The sequence below is a fragment of the Mus caroli genome, chromosome 10 (assembly GCF_900094665.2).
Source record: "Mus caroli chromosome 10, CAROLI_EIJ_v1.1, whole genome shotgun sequence".
Lineage (NCBI taxonomy): Eukaryota > Metazoa > Chordata > Mammalia > Rodentia > Muridae > Mus > Mus caroli.
Genome location: NC_034579.1, coordinates 47,232,492 through 47,259,223, shown reverse-complemented (window position 1 = coordinate 47,259,223; position 26,732 = coordinate 47,232,492). Strand labels below are relative to the sequence as shown.

At 39.7% G+C, this 26,732-nt stretch overlaps 2 protein-coding genes and 1 pseudogene across 3 annotated transcripts in view; 2 read left to right on the top strand and 1 right to left on the bottom strand.

The window, feature by feature from the left end:
• LOC110304035 (nephrocan) overlaps positions 1-3,950 on the bottom strand; it is a 12,810-nt gene extending 8,860 nt beyond the window's left edge. Inside the window, exon 1 of the mRNA XM_021175290.1 lies at positions 3,736-3,950. Within this exon, the coding sequence (XP_021030949.1) occupies positions 3,736-3,924 (189 nt within the window). The 5' untranslated portion in view covers positions 3,925-3,950. The remainder of the gene's footprint in view (positions 1-3,735) is intronic.
• Positions 3,951-10,378: 6,428 nt separating this feature from the next.
• LOC110302657 lies at positions 10,379-10,946 on the top strand (annotated as a pseudogene).
• A 2,574-nt stretch (positions 10,947-13,520) lies between these two features.
• Positions 13,521-26,732, top strand: part of Gopc (golgi associated PDZ and coiled-coil motif containing) — a 44,640-nt gene continuing 31,428 nt past the window's right edge. For both annotated transcript variants that reach the window (XM_021174113.1, XM_029482602.1), the window contains exon 1: positions 13,521-14,039. In XM_021174113.1, coding sequence (XP_021029772.1) covers positions 13,752-14,039 — 288 coding nt within the window. In that variant the 5' untranslated portion in view covers positions 13,521-13,751. The remainder of the gene's footprint in view (positions 14,040-26,732) is intronic.

Below are 26,732 nucleotides of genomic sequence, written 5' to 3'. Positions count from 1 at the left end.
AGAGAGAGAGAGAGAGAGAGAGAGAGAGAGAGAGAGAGAGAGAGAGAATGTTGATGAGGATATAGAGAATTTGAAAGCATCAAATTTGCTACAGGAATACAAAATCGTGTATCCACTGTGGAAGATAGGACAACAGCTCCTCAAAATGCTGGTAGAGTCTCCATTTCAAGAAAAAAGTATTCCTATATAGATATCAAAGAAAAGGGGGACAATCTAGGACCATATAAAAACTTCTGTGCTCACAATAGACAAAATAATGAAACAATACAACTGTCCAATGACTACAGTGAATAACAACCCACCATATGTATACATATATTTTATATATGATATACATATATATCATGTATATATGATATATATATTTTACAATGTATGTATGTGTGTGTATGTATGTGTGTATATATATATATATACACACATACATATTAAAATCCAGATAGCCTTTTAAAGGAAGGAAATTCTGACATAGGCTACAGTAGGGATGAACCTTGAGGATGTTATGTTAATTGAAAGAAGCCAATCACAGAAGACTGTAAGTATAGGAAGGAAGGCTGAATTCAGTTTGAAGCATATGGTTTTGAGATCCTTCTTTGCACATAAGTGAAGAAACCTAATGGCAACTGACTAAATATGAAATATGAGGGGAGTGCTGTATTAAAAATTTGGGTAGGAGAGCAGTCATTACTGACATACATTGAGGTCACTTAAGAATGTTGTTTAAGACTTACTGAGAAACTCCGAAAGGGATGAAGGGAAGGAAGAACAGTGGAGAAAAATAAATGAATAAAGGATAAAATGGAGAGTCATGAGTGTTTGTGTGTGTGTGTGTGTGTGTGTGTGTGTGCAACCCTGTGTGGCTTCACTGAAAGCAAGGGAACACAAATTTCTGGAAACTGGAAGTGTGCAACCAGGATTTAGAATTTTAGTTATATGGAATGGGAAGGAGTCAGACATCAGTGAATTCAACAATACAGAAGAGGTGAAAGTTGATGCAGACAGAGTTTAGAAAAATCACAGGGGTCATAGGGAGAAGAGGGGCAGAAATATGGGAACTTTGCTATTGTAGCACACGTGTGTGGCTTAGAACAAAGAGCTATGGAGGAATGACTCCTGCTGATGTGGGGGTGGAGAACACCAAAGTGAAGCCTGGGGAGAGGTGAGAAGGATCCAGTGTTAGTACCACTGATTAGGAATGAAGACAAGAGTTTTGTTGTGATCTGTCAGCACAATGGAAGGCCAGCCATCTGTTGAGAATGAGGTAGTAGAATGACTAGCAAATGCAAAACTGCACTAGACTTGTAGACGACTGAATGAAGGCAGGGAACCTGAGCAGAAAGGAGAAAGGGATGAGCAAGATGCAGATGACGCTGGAGACCTCATCTTCAGGGCAGCTCCAAACCATCCAGTTGTGTGACCCTCTACAGCAGCACCCACTTGTATAGGTATAGGAGAAACAGAGGAGAATTAGCACTCTCCTTTAACACTGAGGCTTTTCTGGAAGGGTGTTTAGATGATCAAATGTGGGATAGAGATGGAAGGGGTAGAGAAAGAGGGGAAACAGGAAATCAACTAAGTATCTGGGAGAACAGGCTTTGTAAACTTAGGACTGCATGTCTTCACAAGTTAAAAAGAGAGGCAGCCAAATGGAGAAGTGGTCAAGGTTTTCTGAGTGGAGAAGGACACAGTGGTAACTGGAGGTACGAGACATGATTTTCATAGACCCAAGTGATATAACTAAGATGGCTGAGGTAAAGTGGAATTGAAGAGAGATGCGTTTTTGAGAACAAGAAGGCATGAGACTGGGACACTAGACTTGACATCCATGTAAAGACCAAAGACACCCAAGAAGATCCAGGACTTAGGATGGAGGAGAAGACAATGAGCTGGTAAGGAAGAGGCCAGGCACAGAGTGTTGAGGGGGGGAAGGGAAAAGAAGAAGGACCAAAAATACGACTCTCAGAGAAGTAAGAATTTTTACAGGCAAATCTGATTTTAAAATCCTTTTATCCTAAAGGCAGAAGCAGATGTTTTAGACTTTTATCCTGAATCTCAAACATGACATTCAATGACATAATCCTATACAGTTAAATTTTAAGAACAAGTCATAAATCCACTAAAGTGCTACTTATATATTAGTGTTTATAATTAGATCATATAAAATTTGTGTTACTGATAATCTGAAGATTTACTCAAAGATAGTTTTCTTTACATATGGGCACTAGTTCTGTTAAGTCTAAACTAAAAAAGTAGAATAGACCTTGTATTCACTATAGAATATGCATTGTGTCCACTGTATACAAGTGAAATATGGACCCTTGGAGGTTTTTGTTTCTTCAACAAAACAACCTCTTTCACCAATCTTTCTGACATGACCTGCCCTTTTAAGAGACAAATGACAGAGTTAAAGTCATGGAAATGGCAATACTACTGTTCAATAAGCCCCAAACAGGTGACAAATTGACTCATTCAATAACGGAATTTGACAAATCATCAATTCACAACAAAGTGGCAGGATAGGATTATTACCAGAGTCTGCAGGCAGCTTAGGTCCCAGCACAAATATTTAAGTGTCTCCCATTTACCCAGCTGTCTTGTTTAAATGCTAAGACCAAACAGGCAAGGTCAGATTTGTTTTCTGGTATTAGGTACCATTAGAGTAGAAGAGGAAAACAAACACAGGGCATGATTGTACTTGTTGAACCTCAATAGTAACACCATGCCATTTATGTTAAACGAAGACACTCCAGTGAAAAACTCTTAACCAAATGAAAGTGCATGGGCACCTCTATTTGGAGGGGAGATAGCTTAACATAAACCCACTCAGAGAGAGGCTAGCTCCCAAGTTTTCAGAGAGCTAGTTCCTTATCTTGGGGCTTGGACCTCTGAGCCAATAGCAGTGAAAACTGAAGGGAAAACAGAACTGCCACAGGCCTTTCTATCTAGAAGAGGACTTATCCATTGCAGCCTTCACACATCATCAAGGCTATTAAAAATGAGACACAGAGATTTGCTAGTAGCTTGTTTAAGATGGTTGTGTATCTAACCAGAGGGGACCTTTGCCTCCTGCTTCCTTCCAAAGCACCAGCAATCAAAAGTAAATTTCTTTTAACTTGTAAACATCAGAAGAATCTATAGTACTGTTTCGAGTGTCCTCTGGATATGGAAGCAAGATAACTGATGTTGTAGTTCAAGGCATATCTCAAGTTCTGAGATCTGCCAGTAACAGTTTGACAAATCTAAAACAACACATCTCCATCTAGGTTTCCACAAAGATCAGGTACCTGAATGGATGTGGATGTGTATGAATGAGTCACCTCTACCAGTTCACCTTATCCTCTTATGACACTGTTCTATTACCTATGGGGTAAAATAAAAGCTTTTTGTTTGGTATGACTTGTGTTCCAAGTAGGGCAATTGTGCTCCTTAAGAAAGAGCTTATACTCCTTGAGTACTTTGTCACAGCTTAGTTTCTCAATTGTTGAATAAAAATTGAATCAAAATCCTGGCTTTCAGGGCAAGGTGTATGTGGCTAGTTCTCAAAAAGACATATTCAGAGGCACAGAGCATCCCACTGATGCCCAGCAAGCAGGTAGTACAAAAGCTTAACTTGAGAATTAACACTTTTCAGTTAGAATGATTCAAGTTAAAACCCCCATACTTATCCCACATCCTTCTCCCCCCCAAAAAAAAAAAAAAAACTGTAGCAACTCTGATAGAAAATGACATGATTACCTGAAGGTGCTGGATTCTGCTGTGGCTAATGTAGAGTCTCTTGGTGGTGGAAGGAATGCCTGATGGAAGTTCCAGGAGCCTGTAGCATTGTACAGACTGCATAGAATCACAGCTGCATCGTCCTGGACAGTTTGCACTGAGGCCATTGGTAAGAGAGAGCCCCAAAAGAAAAGCCCAAAGCAGGTGCATTGTCCAACACAGAGGTTTGCAAGTAGCAAGCAACTGCTCAGGTGACACCTTACTTTTTATACCACGGAGTCTGATAACACAATCTTTTGAATGTGTGCTTGTCCTTGTGAGAAGGCAGGGGGTTGGGGGTAACTCCATTTGTTCCATTTGTCTGGGTTAGCAATCATTACAAAGAGGAAGGGCGTAAACATTGATAAGCTGCCTTAATATCTCTAGGTGAACAAAACCCTGTGTTATTTATGGCTTGCAAGTCTAAACTGCAAACACTTCTATTATCTGTAGTTTCCTCAGTTTTGTTAAATGTGACACTAAGGAATTAGTGGAAAAAGACAAAGAGCTGATTTATAGTGGGCCATAAAACCTTTGCATTTTCTGTGACCCTATATTAAAACCATTTTTGCAGGACCTAAGCTAGCAGGTGTTTTCTTCTCACATTAATTATTAAGGGGAAATAGGCAGGTTCGATATTTGTTACCATTTCGGTGACATTTTATTGCTAGATGAAACAATGGGATGCAATGAGAAATGTTTAGAACCACAGATAAGGAGCCTAGTTTATCTCCCTCTTAATTCACCCAAACATAATGCTTTGGGAAAATATCTTTCTTATTCAAAAATATTAAGTCTATTAAAAACAAAACACTTAGTTGACTCTATTTGACTTCGCACAACAATGGCACAAAGGCTCTTTATTTTCTTCACAGAGATTTGCTGGTTGTGAAATCTTGTAAAGACGTAAGTGTAGAGGATCATTTTATCCAGGGTGGTTGTCTGTCTGGTTGTCTGTCGTAGCCTTGTGTCCTACACAGGGTATCGGAGCTGGGGCCTCTGGGAGTGTTTAACAGAGAACTGAGGTCTGTTATGCTGCCAAGCCTCTACGAGTGCTCCGGAGCAAGCCTTTGCTGTAGAAAAGCTCCTCCAGAGACCCCTGAACTCAGATGACATGATTGCCATTTGAGGCCAGTTTCGTTGACTTAATAACCACTGATTTGACTTTCAGGGTACCAGTATTATGTGTCTTTCTGATTTGTTTTTCTATTTGCTAGGTTGTATTCTACCTGAGTCGAAGAATGATAAAATATTTTTCATCAATATTATGCCTTTAAATATCTTATTGCTTTTGTCTAATAATAGTTACTTTTTAAGTTTTAAAAGCAAAAAGTGTATAACTGATTTTAATAATCTGGAAGAAAATAGAAAAGGGCAATCAAGGTGGCTCTTTGGGTAAAGGCAGCTGCCTGCAACCCTGATGATCTGAGTTCAATACCTGAGACCCATAGGCAAGAACTGATTTTCAAAAGCTATCCTCTGACCTGCAAGTGCCCTCCCTTCCCCCCTCTTTCCCTCCTCTCTCTCTCTCTCTCTCTCTCTCTCTCTCTCTCTCTCACACACACACACACACACACACACACACATAGAGCAAAATGTAATAAAATTTTAAGAACAAAAAAATAGCAAGAAGGCAGGGAAGTCAGCTTTAGTTATATCACAAAGTTAAACATTTTTCTAGCCCTTTTCTATGCTTAGGCTTTGAAAAGGCAAGAGAAATGCTCACTGCACATTTTATGTGCATCTGGACGTTGCTAAACAGATGAATTTAAGTTACTTTCATATTTTGTAGTATCTAATCTGGAGATCGAAGGCTTCTTTCAGTATTTATTGTGCTAGGAAGTCGCTATAGACCTGGTATGGTGGAGCACCGTAATCTCAACTCAGGAGATTGAGACAGGAGAATTTTGAGTTCTAGGCAAGTCTATTTTATATAGGAAGACCCTGTCAAAAAGAAAAAAGAAATAGCCACAGGAAGTCCACTGCTGCTCAGCTCCTTTCTACTAACATCTGGAGCTTCTGCATTCTGACCAAGGACTAGCCATACATGGCTCAGGTTTCTTGAGTGCCTAAGATCAAGAATAAGGCATGTGCTTCATTCCGAGCATGTCTGATGTTTTTACCAGGTTTCCTGAGGGGTGGAGGAAGGAAATGCTGATAAAGGAATGTGATGTATTTCTCAAGCACGGAAACACAATGATTTGCCCAACAGCTCTATTCAATATGCAGACCAAAATCTAGGTTTTAATCTTTTCGACACAGTCTCAGGGAACTAATCATCTCCAGATTTGAAATGGGCTTGGACTAGGTTTTGGTTCAGCTTCTTACATCAGATTCCTTCCTGACTTATTATTTTTACTCTCCTCCACAGAAAGTATTTTTATTTTAAGGCTAGGTTGTTCCAAGTCACCTAGTGGCCTGAGCAGTAGCCAGTCCCCAAGCCCAGTCAGTGCCTTAGCACTCCAGTTTTCCTGGACAGGCCCAGCAGCCACCTACATATTTTCAGATCTGTCTTACACCTCGGGATGAGTCACAGAAATTTCAGGAGCTGCCACAGACCCTACACCCTGGCCGTTCTCCTTAACCACTGCCTTTTCAGCAATCCCTTCCCTTTCCTTCTCACCTGCATTGGGTATGACTTCTCACGAGTGCTTACAGGAGATGATGCTGTGCATCACGGAACGTCTCAAGCCATCACTCACCGCAACACTGCAGCTGAGGGAGCTCTTTGGCTGCATGAAATGGCCATGTTCACATTGCAGAGAAGGATCTATGTACAAAAGATGCCTCTGTGAGGGGTTGCTGGTCCATCTTCGGACCTGTCACTACTAGAAGACATGTGACCTGGAAAGTTGCTTGAATAAGGTTAATAAAGGGCCTAGGAATGAAGCTACCAGCAGTAGGAATGGCTCTAGTGGCAGGCAGTATATTTCAATAAAGCTCACTGAAATTCATTCCTAGAGACGAGATGAGCCTGACATTGGCAGAATTCTCATTGGCAACAGTGGTTTGAGCTTCCAGCAGCTGTAGCTTCTCCCAGGTCCTATTCAGATACCTGATGTAGGTACCATCACTTTTCCTTTATAGATGTTGCTGCTCTGTGTAGAAATCAAGGTAGGTGCCACTTAAGTGGATTCCTGCTGCAAAGAGTTCCTCTTTCTTTGTTCGCAAGATTTCAAGGGCTTTGGGCACAGTGTGCAAGTTGTCCTTAAGTTATGACCAGAATCAAGAGCAATAGCATACAAGCCGTTCCTGGGACAGCCTGCAAAGTAAAACATTACTGGTTCTCATGAAACTATAGGGGAAGGGACAGTGTTATTGGCTTCTAGTGGGTAATAGGCAAAGATAATCCAGCTAAACACCCTATAGGGATAAATGTCACTCATGGGAAAAAAAAATTACAGTCCAGAATGTCAGTATTGCCATTGTTGAAAAAAAAAAAAAAAGGAAAAAAACTACAGGAAACACAAATGAATATTGACTTTTACTGATCTATTAAAAATCAAAGATCAAAAATAATTGGCCTCTACTCTAAAATTTTATTTTTGGAGCAATTCTCACCAAAGGGACCATGAAGAACTCTGTAGAAATTGCTTTTTAAGTGAGTGCTCCTGATGTGTTAAATGAGGACTTAACTCTTGTTTCTGACATTTTGATGTATTTTAATTAGTGTCACGGGATATCTGCATGAGAAGGAAGCTCAGAGATAATATTCTGAATAACCTCTTCACTACTATCCATAGAAAGTTTACGTCCAGAAAAGAAATTGACTTACTATATCAGGCCTGATCTGGCTCATAATCTGACCATAAACTTACAGAAAGATTTACAAAAATAAAAAACACATAGACTTCTTAGTATTAAAAAATACTTTAAGGATATTTTTAATGCATACACAGTTCTTTCAAAATAGTTTATTCTGAAACATGCTGAATGCAGGTGTTTAAGTAAAACAGAAAAAATACACCTCATTTTTCTTTTTGTTTTGTCTTGTTTTCTCTCATAAAATGAAGACAGCTGGGAATAGTGGTACCCACAGTTCCAGCATGTAAGAGGCTGAGGCAGAAGAATAGTGAACCTGGGCTACAAAGCAAGTCTCATAAGTAGTTCTATCCATGCATTCGTGTAGTCTAAAAATTGAAGTACAAAGGAAAGAAAATGTATTTAGAAATGTACCTCTTCGGGGACGGTCTTATAGAAGTAACCTATTAGAAACATAGCGAAGGAGGTTAATGAGCGGGAGTTTGTGTTTGGTCTGTGAAGACTGACAACCCGGGAAGTAAACAGTAAGTTGACAGTGAATAAAGAGAAAAAGTCAATGACCGGTAAATGCTGATAGCCATTGATAGATAATGGTCTTAGATAATGAGCAGTGGGGGACGGTAAATGAAGAGTGTGGGCTTAAAGCCTAACTGAAAGTTAGTCTTAACAGTATAAAGAAATGGGAACTGAAAACTTTTGTCATGCTTTAAGTCTGTATACACCGTACAAAATAGAGCATCTGAGACCCTTTAATTGTAGAACAGAAGAAAACAATGTTTAAACCTTAAATTATCCTGAGCTTAATAAACAAGACAGAATATTGCTAAATAAACATTTCTATGTTGAAAATATATTATTTAAATTTTAAAGACTAATGTGGATTAAGAAATATGTCTATGCCTTAGATGGTATAAAAATCTATTTAGATGTGCTCTGTTGCATGTATCAAAGGTGTTTGAAAAGCAACTGCTTTTAGAATTTCCTAGGTAAATAGTGAATTATCTTAACCCTCAAAGCCATCTACAGTTACAGCATTCCTCCTGCAGTCCATAGAATTTGAATTTTGTTTTGTTTTGTTTTTTTACAAAATTTGTGTGTGCATGTGTGTGTGTGAAAGCACACATGTTCATATAAAGAAAAGGCCAGAGGGTGACCGTAAGTGACTTTTATAATTCTACAATTTAGTTTTAGAAGCAAGGTCTCCCACTGACACTGGATCTCATTGATTCAACCGGATGGGCTGACCAGCAAGACCCCAGAAGCCTCCTGTCTGTCTCAAAGCACTGAGAGCATAGGTGCGCACCACCACATATGACTTCTTTTATGAGGGTGTTAAGGGTCCCCACTGAGGCCTTCATTCTTGGACACCAAGCATTTTATTTGCTGAGCCATCTCCCAAGCTAGCATCTGAGATTTCAGTCTAAGCAGGTTCCAGCTTAGGGCTTACCTGCTAAGGTGTTTCATATGGCGACCACAAAGCACTATAGCAGACACTTGCAGACCCCTAAGTGGCAATGGAATCCATAGCTGCACATGAGAAAAGAAAGGCAGGTGACTGAGCTAATCCTAAGTCACTCCACCAAAATTCTCACACTTTTAGAATAAGACAAGGAGTTTCCCCATTTATATTAAAAGAAACAGAGGAAGAATGTGGCTTAATAAGTCACCCCAAAACACTCAAATTTACTTCTTTTGTATGAATTTCTCAAATTTACAAATCATAACAATTTTAGTTAACAAATATCATGACTATAAAATAAGTACAATGTTCTGAGGCTTCCCCACATTGTTAAAAGAAAATGGCAATACTTTCCTGACATTTCTTAACCCATCATACAACTGCTTAAAACTACTCAGAGAACCTAATCTCTTTTCCTACTCCTGGCAGGGCTACAGGAAATCAATGGGAACACAGAATGCTTCGTATAAAGCTTGGAACAGAGTAGACTTTAAAACCCAATAGTCTCACTAGCCTGTGCAAGGCAGGCTTTTCATCGTTTCCAGTGTCGCTATGATTGGTGGTGCACTAGAGAAATCTACACCATTCACTGACTTCACAGATACCAACCAACTACCAAAGGACACACCAGAATCTTCCCACTTTCGCTGGTTTCCTCAGTCTTCACTCTGTCTTTAGTGGTAAAACTCAATATGAACAAAACAAGATTGTCAAGCTGAATGTCTGAAACTCAGCAGTTGAGAGGCAGAGACAGGATGATTGTTAGAAATTTTAGGCCACCCTGGTCTATAAACAAGATCCCGGCCAGCCAGAGATATACATAGCAAGACCCTGTCTCAAAACAACAATGACAAATTAAAGACAGACTAGTTTTAGTTACATTATTTTATTTTAAATCACACAAGCATGATTTATGAGTTGGAAATATGTCCCAACCCAACAGTCTTTTTAAAGCCATGTGAAAGTGTCACAATACAAAACATCCAAGTCGAAATGCCAGCAAAGACAAAGCAACAAATGCAGATAGAGCACATTGACAACAGATGGCAGCACCTGACCACTGAGCCTCTTTTTCCACTTGCCTGTTCTATGAGACTTCCACAACTGCAAAATCCCAATAAAGTAGGCAAAATGTTCCATTAGGACACCTCATGTGCATTTAAAGCCATCACTGAATACTAAGATAATGAGCCCATAGGATGTGGCAGTCCATAGGATGTAGTATAAAAATGGGAAGGGACCATGTGACATGAAACTAACCTGGTATGACATGGCATGACTTGAAGTTGTAAAGGCTGTGATAGAAATGAACTTGGGTTCTTTCATGCTGAAAATTAGGGTAATTACCAGCCATAAGAACAATGGTCACTCCTTTCCCCTGGCTGGCAGTGCGGAGGCTTCAGGATGCCTGGAGCTACTGTGAAAGACATTAACCAGCAGCAGTTCGTCAGAGCTCTGGCAGCCTTCCTCAAAAAGTCCAGGAAGCTGAAAGTCCCCGTATGGGTGGACACAGTCAAGCTGGCCAAACATAAGAGCTTGCCCCATATGATGAGAACTGGTTCTACACATGAGCTGCTTCCACAGCATGGCACCTGTACCTCCGCCAAGATCTACAGAGGAAGGCAGAGAAACAGTGTCAGGCCCAGCCACTTCAGCAGAGGCTCTAAGAGTGTGGCCCGCCCCAATATAGGGGAATGCCAGGGCCAAAAGAATGGGAATGGGTGGGTAGTGAAGTGGCGGGGTATGGGGGACTTTTGGGATAGCATTGGAAATGTAATTGAGGAAAATGTGTAATAAAAAATATTAAAAATTAAAAAAAAAAAAGAGTGTTGCCGGCTGGGACCTCCAAGCCCTGGAGGGGCTGAAAATGGTGGAAAAGGACCAAGATGGGGGCCGAAAGCTAACACCTCAGGAACAGAGAGATCTGGACAGGATTGCAGGACAGGTGGCAACTGCCAACAAGAAACATTAGAACAAAGGATGCTGGGTTAATAAATTGTCTCATTCATTAAAAAAATAAAAGAATGGTCACAAACACAAAATATATTTAAGAGTCTCTCACATAATTAGTAGTAAGTTTGGTATTTTAAAAGAAATATAATTTGCACTTGTGTGATTTATCTAAAAGGCGTTACAATGGGAAATGCATTTTTACACTATATATATATATATATATATATATATATATATATATATATACATACATACATACATACATACCTGGGAAATACTGTCTCAAAAGGCTTTCACAAAAGGTCTGCCAATTTTTTATACTAGCAACATGAAATAGATTCCTTATTCTTCTGTATCCTATAGATAATGCCAAAGAGACCTACATTAAAATGTCTGCTGTGTGCCATTACTAAAATGTTTAATCTGTCTACAATGAACTTATAAAGGAGTAATTATACTTACTGCAGGATGTTTTGAGAATCAAAGAAATAACTCTATACATACAGCATTCTTAATTAAAAGGTATTGTTATTGTTCTAAGTATTTCCCCATTCTCACACAGTAATTTTTATTTATTTACTTCATGTTCCTCAGCGGGTAGGGGGAAGTATCACTAGAGAAAATGGCCTGGAGTTTCCTCAATGTTCTTGCAAATATTGTATACAAAAATATAACAGGCTGGCATGAGGGGTGGCAGGCAAGGAGACTGGAGAGATAGCTTAGTAGATAAGAGTATTTGCTGAAGAGGAATTTAGTCCCTAGAACTCACATAGTGGCTAACAGAATCTGTAATTCCAGTTCCAGAGGATCTGGTACTCTATTCTAGCCTTTGTGAGAGCCATGCATGCATATGGTACACAGACATACACATACATTTAGGGCAAACACACATACACACACACACACACATTTAGGCCAAACACCCATCGAGCCTCTTCTTCCACATTCATGTTCTGTTGTGACTTCCAGAATTGCAAAATCCCAAATCAAAGCGGGCAAAATGTTTTATTAGGAAACCTCATAAACATTTAAAGTCATCAGTGAATACCAAGAAAATGAGCACACAGGATGTGGCAACTGCTATGTAGTCACATCTACTGCTAAGTAGTAGATAGTGGGATGTGTGAGTGTGGGGGGGGGAGATATAGATATATAATTTATTTTATTATATATTTATATATAAAATACAACCAACCATTCGAAGAGGATGCTTTATACTATTGTGCACTAAGCCTATGAGACAGTCTCTGACTAAACTCAAGGGAAGAGTTGCATGGTTAGTTTTACTTGTCTAAGTTTGCTGAAGTCAGAATAGCTTTTGCTTGATGGTAACCAGTCTTGCATTGGAGTAACCAGAGTGCAAACTAAATCTGTTATTTCTTAATTCTTATTGGTACTGCTTTGATGAGAGGCACACAACGCCATGCAGATTTTGGTTGATGGTTTATTAGAAAGGTCAGTCCCAAGAACAATTTCCGAAAGATTCTGGACTAATTTTCCACATACTCCCGTAGGCGAGTCAGGAAGCACAGTTCCTACCTGCCTACTCTAATTAGTCTGGCTTCTCCTTTTCCTTCCGGACAGTCTACTGTTGGATTAGACAGGGGTGGAGTTGGGAGAAGTGGAAGAGATGAGAGGCAGGACCCAAAGAAAGCTCTTGATAAATGCTCTCAAATGCACGCAACACTGGAATTAAAAGTCGTGAGAGCCTCACTGGCTTACTAGTTCGCCTCGGATGAGGTCGTTTCATTAGATTTTATGTCCTCAGTGCCTCAACCGGGATATGTATTCAATGTTTATGAACATATGAAAATAACATGGGAACGAGCACAATACTAGTTTATAAGATGATTACAACATCCCAAGTGGTTGCTTTGGAAATATACGATCTGTGATGCAGTAAGATGAGTGCTATGTGCCAAGTATTAACACTTTCACTTTACCTTAATTGCCAAGTGAAGTAAACTTTGGAAACCTTGTTACCCAAGCAAGGTAACACCACTGAGGTGGGGCAGCTAGTATGTAATAATATGTTGGCCTGGAACCCCAGCTTGTCAATCACAGAAGGCGGAACCATTGATTCAACAAAACTTGCTCAGTAGCTTCCATAGGCAGCTTCTGGCTGGAATGCACCGTCAGGTTTAGCAACCTTAGCCAGTGTCCACACCCATCCCTTCCTAAGAGCTGGAAATCGGAAGAGAAAACGTGGCTATTGCGCATGCACACACGGCCCTCCCCGCTCCCACCCGAACCCCTTGACACCCCAGCAGCAACTTTGCTAGACGTCTGTGGACCGGTTCCAGGTCCACTGTGAAGTCAAACTGGCGGAAGCCAGTCCCCTCTGCGACGTGGAATCTTTCCCTTCCCTTCCTCCGGTCTTCCCCACTTGCAAGGGGCCACCTCACCCCTCTGCTTCTCAGGGTTTTGCCAGTCGTCAAAATGGTCGCAGACAGGCTTGTGGAGGCGGAGGCTTTTCATTGGCTAAGCTCTCCTACGGCCCCGCCCACTTTCTCCCTCTGGGCTGCGCCCGCTCTGGGCTCCGCTACGCACGCGCGGCGGGGGCGGGCCGGCTTGCGGGCGGGGCGGGTCTTCCGTGTCGCTGTCGCTGCTTCAGCCGCGCTTCCTTTGCTGCTCTGGAGCTGCGCTGCCGGCGTTGGCGGCGCGAGGGAAGGGAGGGGACCGGCGGGGTGTGTGTGTCTCTGTGTGTGTGTGCGTGTGTGTCTGTGTGTGCGCGCGCGCGAGGGGCGCCGCGGTGCTAGCAGTTCCCCTCGCGCGGGGCGGGCGGCCAGAGTGAGCAGCAGTCGGCGAGGCCCTGGACGGCGCCATGTCGGCGGGCGGCCCATGCCCGGCGGGAGCCGGCGGCGGCCCAGGGGGCGCCTCCTGCCCTGTGGGGGTCTCCCCTGGCGGGGTGTCCATGTTCCGATGGCTTGAGGTGCTGGAGAAGGAGTTCGACAAGGCCTTCGTGGATGTGGATCTGCTTTTGGGCGAGATCGATCCGGACCAGGCGGACATCACTTATGAGGGGCGTCAGAAGATGACCAGCCTTAGCTCCTGCTTTGCGCAGCTATGCCACAAAGCCCAGACTGTGTCCCAGATCAACCACAAGCTTGAGGTGAGCCTCGGGGGCTGGCAGCAATAGCATTCAACCCCAGGCTGTCCGAGGTCGTTAGATCCCATTTAACGCACTAGGAAAATGATCCTTAAAAACCTACCCACTGGACACCTCAGCTTCGGATGTGATGGAGAGAGAGTACGTTTTATACGTGAGTGAAGCAAAGGAGTGCGGAGCGGGTGGGGGAGGAAAAGGATGCAGACCGATGTGTGGGTCTCCAGACGTCCTGTCATCCACCTCCCAGCATCTCATGCGGTGGGGACAGGAGCTAATCACTCTACCTGCCTTGTAGGTGTTATTACCAAGACCTCAACTCTCTTCTGCTTTGATAATGACAAGCTAGATGATGTATTTTCAGACAGATGCAGCTCTGATTATTTTCATCCAATAGCCCAGATCAACGTCCGTGTCTGTACACAGAGACATGCATGAACTTAGGGGAATCCGATTAAAGCTCTTGGGGAAATGTAATGGAATATATACGTTCCTATCTTCCTTCTCAGTTTACATTCACACTTGGCAGATATTACAGGCAGCTATGTCTTTAGAGCTGTCAATATTCAAATAGCTTCTAGTATTGAGATGGTATGTCTTTGTATTTTACAATATTTTCCGTAATTTCAGACCTTTGAGACTATGTAAAGACAATCCTTTGCTTTGGTCTCTAATCAGAGCAAGGGGAGTGTGATTGCAAACAGGAATTCCAAACCTCCCATTTTGTGTGGAAAATTCAACTAGGCCAGTATTACAAGATTTAGAAATTATGGTGTACTAACATTATATGGGAAACCTTTTAGGAATAGACAATTTCAGTAGACAGTAGGTCTTTGATTTTAAAAAGGATTTTTTTTAAAAAATGAGATACTTTGTTATGTGTGAAGTTCTTTGTGCCTTAGCTTTCCTAAGAGCTCCTCATGACTGTTAACAGTAATAATGATAGGGCCTGTTGTGTACAGATTAATGTGTATGCTAGATTGGTTTCCTGTCCTTGCTTAGTGCTCAACAGTCTTTCATATTAGTTAGCCATGAAAAACATTTGCCACTAATATTTGATTAGCATCTTACATATTCAGGATGCTATGGTTTCTTTTTGGAAAGAGTGGGATGAAAGTACTTATGTAAAAGCATTAAGTGTAGATAAGGCTGTCTCTTGATTCTTTTTTTTTTTTTTCCAATGAATGGTAATTTCTAAAGCTGAGTTTTCAGGTAGTATTTAGTGGCTTTTAAAATGGTATTTTAGCTTTAAAGATCAAAGAGTAGCTTTTGCCAAATAACTTACATACCATCTACATATGTAACCATTTACTGGAGATAAATGGCTTTTAAAACATAAAACAATTTTAACTTGTTTTTTAAATGATCTAAGGAAGATAAACAATAGTACTTTCTGATGTTAGCAATAAGGTCTGATTTTGAGATTAAAAAAAAATTTTTTTTTTCCTATGACTAGAAGGTATTCAGGTTTTTTAAATATTTTAAAAGAATATTTCTCTACTAGACTGTGCATGTAATAAACGTGGGTTTTTTTTTTTTTCAGGAAATTATACTTACATATTCTAAGTCCATGTCCCATCTTAGGAAGTAGCATTACTTCTTAAAGTAAAGAATGCTAGCATATCACAGTGTGTGGTTTTCAGTATAAATGCAACTCTTGATTCTGAGACCTTGGAAATGATGAGAAGGATAATTTTGTTTTTCTGCTTAGTATATTCAACTATACATGATTCACCTGTGACAATTTTTATACATAAAACATCTTACATAGTTTTCGTATTATTACTGTGTACTGCTGTGAAAAGACTTATGGCCAGTCACAACTTTCAAAGTACACCTAGTGTGCCATATTCAGAATCTTGGGATGTTCTGCAAACTGTGGACAATCTACTGAGATCCTCAGTATTGAAATCTTATAAGAGATTTTGGTGCTTTCTTACTCAGTTTTAATTTTGTCTCAATAAGTAAACTAGGTCTTCTGACTAGTCTTTAAGGATGTTGAAGTCATAGGCGATACTGCTTCCTATTCGTGTAATAAATGTATACCAAGTTTAGTTGTTTCAGAGATTAGTACTTATAATAAAATGTTTTTATATTCTCAAGACATGGATAACTCCAGGGTGGGTGATTTGTTTCCGTAATCTCAGTATTTGGATGGTGGAGACAGGAGGATCAGAAGTTTCAGGCCAGTCTGGGCCACATGAAACCCTGTCTTAAGAAAACAGATATGGATAAATGAATAAAACAAACAAACACTCAGACAAAAGGAACTTCCATATCCTTCCAAAATGCAGCTTTTACTCTGTCCTTCTGTTTTTAGGTAATACTACATCAAATTAATTTTTTTTTTAGTATAGAATAGAGTTTATTTAGGACATGGGAAGGGGAGTTGTGAAGGAAGTAGAGATGGGGGAGTGGGGTTGGAGGGGTGAGAATAGACTGGACAGGAACACGTGGGGGGAGGAGAAAGGGGTCAGAGAGGGAAGAGAGAGAGAATAGGAGCTGGAAAACACTGAAAAAAATTATTAGTTCCCTTTTAAATTAAATATAAATGCCATCCATGTAGCAGCCTTTTCCCGTAAGTTATATTTGGCAAGAGATGTATATAAAGGACTGCGTTTGAAGAAAAAAAAAATCAGAATATTTTGAGTTGGCACTATTTCAAATTAAATTTCTCAAACTTTGTACCTGCCTGAGAGTTTCTGCTATGGTGAGACAGTTGGTTGAGGCCCAGCTAGAGTCACCAATATAAGAGTAACAGTGGCGGTAATAGCCATAGAGGACCAAAGGCCATGAGCCAGTGTGTTAAAATAACTCACCTCTGTTTTGGAATGTACGCTCTGTTTGCTCCTTTTAAGAAATAATAGCAAAACAATACACCTAGACTGCTCATGGTGGTCCTTGCCTATAATCCCAACACTATGGAAGTGGAGAGGGGGAAGATCAAAGGCACCCTCAGCTATACATTGAATTCAGGACCATCCTGGGCTACATGACACCCTGTTTCCAAAATCAAAAAAATAAACCTTCTATTACATATCTTTCTTCCACAGAAGCTGAAGTTGTTAATGTCTCTTTGAAGTGATTTAGTGTTCAAATCATTACTAGAGAAGTGTTAGGCCTTGGTCAAAAGTTATGTTGACATTAATCTGATGATATACTTGGTTTTGTGCCACTTTAAGTTTGTACTGTTTTATTTATTTGTTGGTTGATTGGTGTGTGGGTGTGTGTGTAAAGGAGAAAGTTCAACATCAGGCATCTTCCTCCTGTTTTGAGACAGGATCTCTCAGTGAACTTGGAGCTTACCAATTTGGATAAACTGTGCTGGCCGGTAAGCCCCTGGCATGTCCTGGGGTGGTAGATGCCTTTCCGGGTCTGACTTTTTACTTGGTTGCTGGGGATCTGAACTTCAGTGCACATACTTTGATGGCAAGCATTTTATCAACTGAACCATCTCCCCAGCTCCATTATTTTTATTTCTGAAACAGGATCTCTTGTCATTGCTGCCTCAATCTCTGCTTCTCCTATCTCCATCTCCCTGAAGGAAGTACTCTTAACCCAAGACTGTAGTGGACTAGTACAAATTAAGATAAGAGATACAGAAATACTATTTCACGTTGTATAAAATCAGTGCACTAGGAAGTGGAAAGTCTGATGATGCTCATGGTGCATTTGAAAATCTGGGGAAGAGTTGAAGGTACACAAGAAGTGAGATGCCAGATAGATGTGTATTGGTAGGTAGCGAACCAGACTTGCCTTCCTGCATAGGCTATGCCATAGACTTGAGCTTTATCATAACAGGAGCAAACATTCTTAAACTAGATGAGTGTCTCAGATATGAGATTTGATTAGACTGTCCTGGTTATAAAATCCAAGTTTTAATGCAATAGGCTATCCTGGCAGAAAGTTTGAGAAAATAAGAGTGAGTGCAAGAAACTCTTTAGGAGTTTCAAAGTATCCATGTGACATTATGGTAGTATAAACTAAGTGATATATATAAAGTGTTCAGAGCATGAGAACCTTAAAACGTAAAATTCAACAGAGTCCAGAACTGGATTAGAGGGAGGGAGGGATGAAGGAATTTTGGACAACTTTATGATGCATTGTTCTTGTGTAGCTGGCTGTCTGGACAGATGGATATGTGACATTATTAGCAATAATGATATATAGCTAACCTTATGGATCAGTTACTGTGGATTAGGCTCTGTCTTAAATTTGGTTTTTACATATTCATCTCATTTTCACAGCAGTTCCTTAAGAAAAGGTTATAATTATGGTTTTTGTTTTATTATGGAAAGGATGTAGACGGCCCACACCAAGCTAAATAAAGCATTCTATATAAACAAATTGATGTTAGAAGGGGGATTGGGAAGACAGTTGAGAAGCATCCGGAAGAAGTGGGTATGGATACATAGCTTAGAAAGGAAAAAGTAGGCTTCAGGGACGGTATTACTTACTTCATTGTGTTTTTCAATGAAAAAAATAAACTTGAACATGTTTATATTTAAGGGAAAAACTGAATACTGTGGGGTAATATCAAGATGGGTAATATTAAGATTCTGGGTACAGATAAGACACAAAGAACTGGCACAGTAAGTGGCTTTGCATTATTTATATAGTAAGGAGTGAAAGGTGATGAGAATAGATGGGGTGAGAGAGTTGCCAGGATTTCTTTTTCTTTTCTTTTTTTTTTTTTTTTTTTTTGGATTTTCAAAACAGGGTTTCTCTGTCCTGGAACTCACTTTGTAGACCAGGCTGGCCTCGAACTCAGAACTCCACCTGCCTCTGCCTCCCAAGTGCTGGGATTAAAGGTGTGTGCCATCATTACCCGGCTTGGTTGCCAGGATTTCTGTGTGATTCTTCTTTCACTTTTCTTCTCTAAAATAGCTCAGGTCATTTGCTGAAATAAGAGGAAGGACTCGAAGAGAGTAGAAGAGGTTGTTGTAGCTATACATTAGGGGAAAAGTCCCATTGCCCAGAGAAATGAGCTGCCAGGCAGTAAAGGACCTGGTTGGTGTTGCTGATCATAAACATGACAATCAGTGTGCCCTGTGGTATGCCTTCACCAACACTGTTGTTTAAGTATGGACACATTCATGCTAGTAATACTTAGATTTAGCCAGCGCCAAAGCAAAGAAATTTGTTAGATGGACAAGGAAGTTGTTGAAATGAACGTAGTAATGATGAAGAAATGGAGGCATTTAAGGTGAAGGCGATGTAGACAGAGGAGCTGGTCTTAGACACAGTGGCAGAGAAAGGAAGGTGGGATCACATTTCTGATAGGGAAGTGTATTTGTTGGTACTGCAGTCACTAAGTGCGCCGCCAGCCCCAATTCATGTTCACCAAAGTGATGCTGAGAACTAGTGTCTTCCAAATTGGGTAAAATTCAGGATCCTTATTTAGGACTGGCAAGCTCTGTAGGATCTGACCTCTGAAAGATGTATCTTGCCATTCTTTATTCTTACTCTTTATGATCTAGGCATAGACCTTTCAAAAGCATTGACAATATTCTCAACTTATTTATTTCAGGACCCTTGGCACTTACATTTTGGGGACACAAGAGAGCCTGACTGACTTTCTCTCTCTCTCTCTCTCTCTCTCTCTCTCTGTGTGTGTGTGTGTGTGTGTGAGTGTGTGTTTTAGAACTTGAAACTAAAAGTTGTAAATATTAATGTGAATATTAATATATATTAATTTGGGTGGGGATGGACAGTAAACATTTAAGTTTCAATATGTAGTCACTGCTGGCCCCTTGGTATTCTCCTGCCTCAGGCCCTCAAGTATTATGATGGCAGGCATGCACCCACATTGTTAATGTTGATACCATTTTAAATTTAAAATAGCTTTTCCAAAATCAAATAAAATGAGTGAGCAGAGCAACATTGTTTTCCATATTTTTCAAATCTTTTAACATCTAGCTTAATGGAGTAGTAGTTGGATTCTTGCATCTATTTTTGTGTTCAGTTTTATTGTGATAGCATTTTGTTGCTAGGAAGAAAATTTGACCAGGCAGAGAGCTGTAGCTTGAAAGGGCGGAGGCGTATTCTGATAACCCTGTCAGATAACTGTCTGTTTCCTTTGGTGGGAACCCAAGAGGCAGAGGCCTGCAGATCTGGTGAGTTTCAGACCTTGATGGTCTACAAACCCAGCCAGGGCTATACAGAGACACTCTGTTGTAAAACAATTTCTTTAAAGAGGTGATAAGAGATACTTTCTTTGGAGATCAGACAAGATGGGGTGTGTTTACAGTGTGCGGCTGTAGACATGAGATCGTTTCTTTTTTTTTTTTTTTTAACAGAAGTTTTTTTGTTGTTTTTTTTTTTTTTAAGATTTATTTATTATTATATCTAAGTACACTGTAGCTGTCTGTCTTCAATTGCACCAGAAGAGGGTGTCAGATCTCATTACGGATGGTTGTAAGCCACTGTGTGGTTGCTGGGATTTGAACTCAGGACCTTGTTTTGTTTTGTTTTTTAGTACACAAAACAATGGGTTTCATTATGACATTTTCATACATATTTATCTTTGTACTTTTTTCCTCTGTTGCCTACATCTCTGTACTTATTTCTGCCACCTCTCCACCTTCCTACACCCTCCCCCACTGGTTTGTTAATAAATAATGGTCTGTCTAGCAGGTTGAGTAGCTCTTTATCCAGGGATGATTATGTAATATCATGCATGGATCATTTTTGAAATGGTTTGCTGATTTTTTTTTTTTAGCTCCTCCAGCTTTTGATGCATCTTACAAAATTTTTAAGTATTATATTTGTTAGTATTTCCCATGTCATCAAGACAACCCTTAGGTTTGGGGAAGTTATCAGGCTCATGGTAATGAATTTCAAGTTTCCCAGGATTGTAATTTTCACTAAAAAACTCCATTTTCATCTTTACTAGCACGTACTGTCATATTTAGTCTCAGGAATGTATTTACCACATTTTAATCTAAATACTGGTTTGTCCCTTTTTTATATTTTATTTTTGAGACAGGGACTCACTGTGTAGTCCAGGCCATCCTTTAATTCCTGGTCTTCCTGTCTTAGCCCCTCGGTGCTGGGGTTCGATATGCATCACCACACTCAGCTACTTGGTCCTTCTCCCAAGTAAGATGCTCTTCAAAGGGGAAAAATCCCAGGTTTTAGTCAAACAGTTGCCTAGGTGTTTTTTCTTTGAGATAGCATATGTTCATTTACAGTAAATATGCTTTGCTTCTGTCTTATCACATAGAAGGTTAAAGAGAGATATACTCAAAGATCAAAACTTGTAAGAATTAGTGATTTTTTTTTTGATTCATAAAGAACATTATGAGGAAACTGAATGGCTGCCATGCAGAAAATACCAAGTACCGGTGCAGTCTGTGCCCTTAGTGGCCTTGCGATCATGTGCCAGCACCATACTAGCCACAGCTTTTGCATGTTAGTGCAAACATCAGCCTAGTAGAAATGCAAGCAACATTTTATTACTATGAAAGTGGCTTGCACCTGTGAGAGTGTCCCATGAGACATGGGAGGAAACTGGTGCTTTAGTGATGGCTGAAACTCTTTGCAGAAAGAATAGTTATGCATTTCTACCCCACTGAGTCTTTTACTCTCTCTTACATAGTTTCTAATTACATATAATATATGTGTAATATATATAAATAATAATGTGTTAAAGTTATTTTATAGGATCCTTGGACATTTTATCTTGACTCTTATTTATTTATTTATTTATTTTTTAAAGATAGTCAGGGGGTTGGGGATTTAGCTCAGTGGTAGAGTGCTCACTGGGTTTGGTCTCAGCTCCAAACCAAAAAAAAAAAAAAAAAACCATGGTCAGAAATGCCCCTCAGAAGGTTCTCTAAGACTTATATTTCAAAAATAATGCCACACACTAATTAGCATACATTTCATTCTTTTAGGTCTGTTCTGTGTACCAGGCCTCTATAACCTTAGCATGTTCACTCAAGTGTGTGTGTGTGTGTGTGTGTGTGTGTGTGTGTGTATGTGTATGTTTTCAGATCCCAGTCCTGTGTTAGGTATATCATTGGAATTCTGTGGATGTGTGATGGTGTGGACAACTAGAAATAAAAATATTTTCTCCTATCTAGACTGCAGAACAATTTGGGAAGAAATAGTGACCAATGAAGTTAGTGGTTATGATTATATAGAAAAAAAATTGTACTAACTGGATAACATTTTCTTGCAAAACTTTCCTAAGCTACAAGAGAAAACTGTTTGAAGGTTGACATGAAGTAGGAAGGTCCTATTTTCTGCTTTGGAAAATGACAGGTTTGACACTGAATATATTTTCAGTGTATAGTATTATATTAGCCTTGCGTTTTAGAATGCAATTCATTGTTGTTGGTTTTTTTTTTTTTTATAATTTTGAAGAGTAGTAAAGATAGCACTTTGAGCATAGGGAGAAAAAAGAAAATAGAGGAAGATCCTTTATATAAAGAGTGAGTTAAATGATAATTTGAATAAGAAAAAAGGGACTAGAACAAAATACTCCTGCTACTTACATTGTCCCTTTGCTTTTGCCACAAGTGAAAAGGCCAATGGAGAATGATTTGGCTTCTGTCAGATAGATGACAGTCCTTTATATAACAATCGCATAGTACATCCTGTTAAAAGCACTTGTGGGGCGGGGGAGTAGGGGGGAGCATGATATATAGGATGGCTGTGCATCTTTTAGTAGAAGCAGATAATATGTAAAGGTTTTCTTACTATTTGAGATATGAGTGTTAAATAACAGTATATTGTAACAAGTTTGTGTGTGTATTATGTGTGAGAGTGTGTTGTGTCTGTGTGTGCACATGTGTGTGTGTGTGTGTGTATAGGTGGGTGTATGTGTAAGTATATGCAGGTGTTTGGGAACATGGAGGCCAGAGGTCAGGGGTGTCTTAATTGGGTGTCTTAGTTGCTGTCCACTTTATTTCTGAGACAGGGTCTCTCTCAATGAAGCTGGTACTCACTGATTCAGTTAGGCTGGCTGGGCAGCTTCCAAGCCCCTGACATCCTGATTTTGCTGCTCCAGCACTAGAATTATGGACTCGTGTTACAAAGGGTGAGTTCAATGGTTAAGAATTATATTAGGAGCCGAGTGGTGGTAGCACACGCCTTTAATCCCAGCACTTGGGAGGCAGAGGCAGGTGGATTTCTGAGTTCAAGGTCAGCCTGGTCTACAGAGTGAGTTCCAGGACAGCCAGGGCTACACAGAGAAACCCTGTCTCGAAAAGCCAAAAGGAAAAAAAAAAAAAAGAATTAAGGGGAAGAAAGAATTATATCAGTAAGGAACTGTCTTTAAAAAGATTTTACCAGTTGGTTATCAAGTATCAAATAGTCAGCCATGAAAACATACATACAAAGCCGGGCGTGGTGGCGCACGCCTTTAATCCCAGCACTCGGGAGGCAGAGGCAGGCGGATTTCTGAGTTCGAGGCCAGCCTGGTCTACAAAGTGAGTTCCAGGACAGCCAGGGCTACACAGAGAAACCCTGTCTCGAAAAAACAAACAAACAAAAAAAGAAAACATACATACAAGTAAAATTGTACAGGTCTTATTTAGGAAGAAATATATGAATGTGTGTGAGTATGTGTGCGTGGCATGTGCGGTACAACAGTTAAGGAGAGAAGAGGCTATGAATTTGAAAGAGAGCAAGGAGGGATATATGAGAGTAAGGAGGGATATATGAGAGCGAGGAGGGATATATGAGAGCAAGGAGGGATCTATGAGAGGGTTTAGGTGGAGGGAAGCAAAGGAGAAATGGTGTAATTATATCATAATCTCAAAAATGGAAGAGAGCAAGGGTTTTATGGATGGATGGTTTTGCCTGTTGTATACAAGTACCGCATGTGCATGCCTATTGTTTTTAGAGGTCCAGTTCTCTGGATCTAGAATTAAAAGCTGTTGTGAGCTTTTAATGAGATGAGTGCTGAAACCCAGTCCTCTGCAAGAGCAGCCAGTGCTCTTAACCATTGAGCCGTCTCTCTAGCCCCAGGAATTGTCTTGATAGAATAGTTTAGAAGACTAACATGGGGGACGGAACAGTAGTGAGTCATTCAGGGAAGGCTTGATAGTAATCCTACAATACTCTGTAGGTAAAATGTCTCTCTGTATCTCCTTCCATTTCTGGAAGGATATCATTTTTACTTTATGAAGTATATTTTAAAATTTTTAACACACTTTATGATTGATGATTGACATGTAATTATTATACTTATTTATAAGTATTATTTTAATACATTTATTATGGTGAGAACATTTAAAATCTGCTTTCCTAGCTATTTTGAAACATACACATTATTGTTAACCCCAGGTATCTAACTGTACAATAGAACACAAGGATGTATTCTTCTCTATGTACAGGTCTTATTTAGGAACATATACCTATGGCTTTGTATCTCTAATTGATTTTACCAATCCCCACCTCTTCAAATCCCCATACCCCTGGTAACCACTTGATCCTCTGCTTGTATGAAAACAATTTTCTAGGTGCCACATTAAGGTGAGATCATGCAATATTCAGCTTTCTGTGTCTGGCTTATATCATTTAACATCATATCCTCCATGTCACTTTACATGGTATTCTTTGTTTCTTAATACTATCCCATTATGTCCATAGTCACCATTTTGTGTGTGTGTGTGTGTGTGTGTGTGCATGTACCATATTTTCTTTGTTCTTTTATCCATTAATAGGTACCTAGGCTGATTCCTTATCTTAGCTATAATAAATGGTGCTACAGTAAACATAAGATTCCATATATCTCTTTGAGGTACTGATTTCGTTTTCATATATCCCTAAATTGTGAGATTGCTGGCAGTTGTTTCTTTACTGTTTTGGCTTCTTTTTGGCTTGAAGATACACCACTCAGTCTTCTATGATGGTTATACTATTTAGGTTTCTTTTTTTTTTTTCCCTCCATAATCTTGCTAGTGTTTTTCTTGGTTTGGTTCCTTTGATAGTCACCATTTTAATAGGGTGTGTACATGTTTGATATTTTGTTATAGATTTGATTTGTATTAGTTCAATAGTGATCCCTGCTGTTAAACTGTTTTTTTAATATACCTGATTCTAAATGTTTTATAAAATGTCTACTCATGTTTTATCCATTTTTAACTGGGTTATTTGTTGTTTGTGTGTTTTGGATATTATCTCCCTAGCAGATACATAGTTTGCAAATACATTCTCCCACATTGTAACCTGTTTCTCTGGTTGTTGGGTTTTGTTTTGATGTTTCTAGAGTGTTACAGTTCCTTTGATTATTTTGGGTTGCTACCATTTGTCTTAGTTACTTTTGTATTGCTGTAAAGAGGCATCAGGGCCAAGGTAACTTATAGAAGAGTCAGTGTACTGACTCTTGACAAAAGCTAGCAAGAATACACAGTGGGTAAGGGACAGACTTCTTCAATAAATGGTACATGGAAGGGGGAATGCACATAGTGCTGGGATTTAAAATGTGAGCCACCACAACCTGTGTTCTGTGTCTTTAAAATACTTTTGGGGTATTAATTAAAGTTGGAGGTTGAAATCAATTGTTGCTGCAGTTTTTTGTTTAAAAAAAAAAACTCAATGGGTTAAGTATAATCTAATAATTCCCATAAATTACTTTAATATCAATTATTGATCATCTTGAACACAAAAAATTCACAGTGATCTCTGTTTCCTTACTAAAAGTGAGCTTTTATTCACTTACGCCCTCTCTTCTTCCTTCCCTTCCTTTCTTTTCCTTACTTCATTTCCTCTATCTCTCATAGATGTGCTGACATCATAGAAAGGGCTCTTTGACCTAAGTGAACAGTACAAAATAAAAGATTTAGGTAGTTAATTCTCAGTAGTTGACTGTTTGTTCAAAATATAAGTTAAAGTGTAACTGAGGAGCAATTAGCAAGTGGTGGCTGTTGGGAGAGGGAAGGTCGGTTTCTCCCAGGATTCAGCCCTGAACAGCTACAGTCCATGCTTCCCATGGATGGCCCTACACCCAGGCACATTCTGGCAGTGCCAAGTAGACTCAATAGATTGGATGGATAGATGGATGGATGGATGGATGGATGGATGGATGGATGGATGGATGGATGGAACAAACAAAGATAAGAGGGAAAGGAATAATGGAGGATGGGAGAGGAATTGTAGTAGAGGGAATAGGAAGTGGGCTTGATTAAAATCTATTGTATGCATGTACAGAGTCTTACTACTGTATGCACTCAAGTAACACACACAGTTGAAGCAGAACTGCAGAATATCATTTCACTTTGAATAAAAAAGTAGTAACACGGTGTGGTGGCACACACCTTTAATCCCAGCACTTGGGAGACAGAGGCAAGTGGATCTCTGAGTTCGAGGCCAGCCTGGTCTGCAAAGTGAGTTCCAGGACAGCCAAGGCTACACAGAGAAACCCTGTCTCGAAAAAACAACAACAAAAAAGTAGTAACACAAGGACACTTATGGTATACCATTTCTTTTGTAAATATCTTTAATGAAATTGTTCTGAATAAAAGGTTTCATATTTATTACAGAGGGCACAAACGTATGGCCTACAACAATGAGAAAAGATCCTCAAACAATTTTTTTTTAAACGTTTAAACTAGTTTTAAGTTTATTTGGCTGTGTGTCTTGGATGAGCTGTTTAAATCCTGATTTCCATTTCCTTAACTGTAAAAAAAAAAAAAAAAAAAAAAAAGTATGATGACTACATTGCCAAGAGTCAGAACATACAAGTTA